General features: G+C 51.8%; 3 protein-coding genes across 5 annotated transcripts in view; 1 reads left to right on the forward strand and 2 right to left on the reverse strand.

Annotated features, from left to right (window-relative positions):
* Window positions 1-821, reverse strand: part of LOC105513752 — a 2,642-nt gene extending 1,821 nt beyond the window's left edge. For both annotated transcript variants that reach the window (XM_011944730.1, XM_011944729.1), the window contains exon 1: window positions 518-821. In XM_011944730.1, coding sequence (XP_011800120.1) covers window positions 518-644 — 127 coding nt within the window. In that variant the 5' untranslated portion in view covers window positions 645-821. The remainder of the gene's footprint in view (window positions 1-517) is intronic.
* CLIC1 (chloride intracellular channel 1) overlaps window positions 1-2,767 on the reverse strand; it is a 30,059-nt gene that overhangs the window by 2,382 nt on the left and 24,910 nt on the right. The window lies entirely within an intron of this gene.
* Window positions 2,122-2,767, forward strand: part of LY6G6D (lymphocyte antigen 6 complex, locus G6D) — a 2,856-nt gene continuing 2,210 nt past the window's right edge. For both annotated transcript variants that reach the window (XM_011944727.1, XM_011944728.1), the window contains exons 1-2: window positions 2,122-2,176; window positions 2,268-2,390. In XM_011944727.1, coding sequence (XP_011800117.1) covers window positions 2,122-2,176; window positions 2,268-2,390 — 178 coding nt within the window. The remainder of the gene's footprint in view (window positions 2,177-2,267; window positions 2,391-2,767) is intronic.

The following is a 2,767-nucleotide window of genomic DNA, read 5'->3' on the forward strand; positions in this document are numbered from 1 at the left end:
AAAAAAAAAAAAAAAAAGAAACAGAGATGGAGGCAAGAGCAGTACAGGGATTGAGAGATGAGCAGACATGAACAGAAGCCATGAGAATCAGAGGCCAACATAAAAAGAGTGAGACAAAAAGCCAGACCCAGCAGCAGGGAAGTAGAGGCAGTCAGTGAAAAAGTTAAGTAAATGGCAGCAGAGACAGATAGGAAAATAGAAATTGACATTGACCAAAGGGCCCAGCACAGAAGCAAGAGGTGAAATAAGGGATAGGGGAGACAGGGGTGGGTCAAAGATGCAGCAAGGAGGAGACAGTTATTCTCAAACGCTTTTGAAAGGAAACTCTTCCTTTCCCACCTCATCAGGCTGGCCTTCCCAGTGGCTGGTCTCCCTGAAGTCCCCCACTCCCCCAGCTCTCTTCTTGGCCTCTTCCAGCACTCCCACCCCTCTCCTCCCCAGCCCTCAGGTTCCTCCACATGCCCTTGTCCCCGCCCCCAGCCCCCTGACCGCTGAAGTTTCCCCAGTTCACCCTTACCCAGTGCACCACAGAGGAACAGGACACAGAGGAAGAGGCTGGAGGTGCCCATGGCCAAACGCAGGGTCAGGAATTGGGGAGAGGTGATGTGCATCCTGAGATCCCGGGATTTGTAAAGCTGGAACATTTGAGCAAGACAGGGAGGAACCAGTAAACAAACACACCTAGGGAGTGAGTCTGGGGGGCAGAACCACGACCAGATTCACCAGCCTGACCAGAAGGCAGTGGGGGCCCCCAGCCTGCCCCTGCTAGGAGTCTGCCCTTGCCTGGAGGGTCTCCTCTGCTCTCTCAGCGTGTTGTCTCTGTAACTTAGCTTCCTCTCCTGCTCCTGAGTTGTGTCTGTCGCCTTCCCTCCTACTCCTCTCCCTCCCTCCCCATGTCTCAAGCTGCTCCCTGGCTCTCTTAGCTTCTCTCCGTCTTTGTTTTCTCTGTCTTTCCCCCTCAGTGCTTTCATGTCCTTCAAGGTCACCCTCCTAAACAACCCTGGCGTGGATCTGTTTGAGTTTAGAATCAACAATACCCCCCCACACCCACCCACCCACACGCACACACAAAGCCCAGCTGTATAAGGGCGGACCCCACCCAGCTTCAGATCCCTTTGATTCCCCCAAGCTTCAACATTCCTACCCCATAATTATCCCTGACAGCTTTACTACCTTGGAGGAAAGAAATAATCATGGGTGGGGCTGGAGGGCCAGCCGGATGTGCTTGCACTGGGGAGAAATCACTACAAAGGAAGGCATGGATAGAATTTGGGGTAGAGGGGTGGTGATAGAACTTGGAAGACAGGGGTTGAAGAAATTGGGAAGCAGGAAGGCCCATCTGGGGAATCAGAGCCAGCAAGTACCAGGAGGAGTAAGACTAGGAACAGGGAGTGAAGATACGGGAGACACAGGTGCCCAGGAGAGCAGCTCTTTTAAAAAACATTGATCTCAGGACCTCTTTACACTTTTCAAAGTTACTTAAGACTCTGAAGAGCTTTTCTTTATGAGGTTATATCAATATTTACTATATTAAAAATTAAAACAGATCATTTAAAGTAGGTATTGATTTATTTAAACAATAAAAATAATAAATTATTGCATGCTAACAAAATATGGTTTTGTGAAAAATAACTATTATTTCCCCACAGCACAGTGAGAAGCTGAGCATTGCATTACATTTTTGTGAATCTAATGTCAGGCCTCGTGGGAGATGCCTGGGTTTTCCTATATGCTTCTGCATTTAGTCTGTTGGGATATGTTGTTTTCATTGAAGTCCAGTATATGAAGAAAATCTGATCTTACACAGATAGTTGCAAAAGGAAGACCCTCAAGGACCCTGTGAAAGGGTATCAGGGATCCCCAGGGGTTCTTCTTGGTCCACAGTTTCAGGACTGCTGCTGGGGATAAAGGAGTTTGAGGACTCCAGTGGATGCTGAGGGCATGCCGTGGGGCCCCTCCCTGCCCCCACTGGGGCCCCTGGTGCCTGCTGGGGGAGACTCTTTCCTCTTTTTTTTATAGCCCTATAAAGCTCAAGGCAAGGGGGATATAAGGCAGGTAGAGTCGGGCTAGGGGAGGGGGGTGGGCAGGAGGTAGAGGCGGTCCTGACACAGGCAGACTGCGATGAAACCCCAGTTTGTTGGGATCTTGCTCAGCTCCCTGCTAGGGACTGCCTTGGGTAAGGAGGCGGCCAGCTAGCCTCTCACACAGGCCTTCTGCCAGCCAGCTCCACCGAGGGCCCAGGTCCAGCGCCTCTTTTCTCCTGCCAGGAAACCGAATGCGGTGCTTCAACTGTGGTGGAAGCCCCAGCAGTTCTTGCAAAGAAGCCGTGACCACCTGTGGTGAGGGCAGACCCCAGCCAGGCCTGGAACAGATCAAGCTACCTGGAAACCGTGAGTCCTCCGTTTCTCCCTCTTCTCACAGCCTTTCCCTGCCTCCAGCCCCACGTCAATCCTTCTGGCTTCCAGAACCCTCCAGGCTCAGTCTGGCTCTGGGCAGATGGTGCAGCTGTCAGAGGAGAGCAGTCTGTACCCCTTCTGGCTCCTGGCACGGAGCCGCTGAGAGACCCACAGTCCTTGTGCCCCCACCTCCCCACCTCCTTACTCTCCCTAAAGAATCTCATAGGCCCATTAGCTCACAGGGGAAGAGCTCTGGCCCTGAAAGGCCAAAGTTATAACCAAACTTCAAATGGCATTAGTCAAGGACCAGGGAGGGGTGTGTGTGTGTGTGTGTGTGTGTGTGTGTGTGTGTGTGTGTGTGTGTGTGTGTC

Source organism: Colobus angolensis, unplaced genomic scaffold (genome assembly GCF_000951035.1).
Source record: "Colobus angolensis palliatus isolate OR3802 unplaced genomic scaffold, Cang.pa_1.0 Scaffold236, whole genome shotgun sequence".
In the NCBI taxonomy this organism is placed as follows: domain Eukaryota; kingdom Metazoa; phylum Chordata; class Mammalia; order Primates; family Cercopithecidae; genus Colobus; species Colobus angolensis.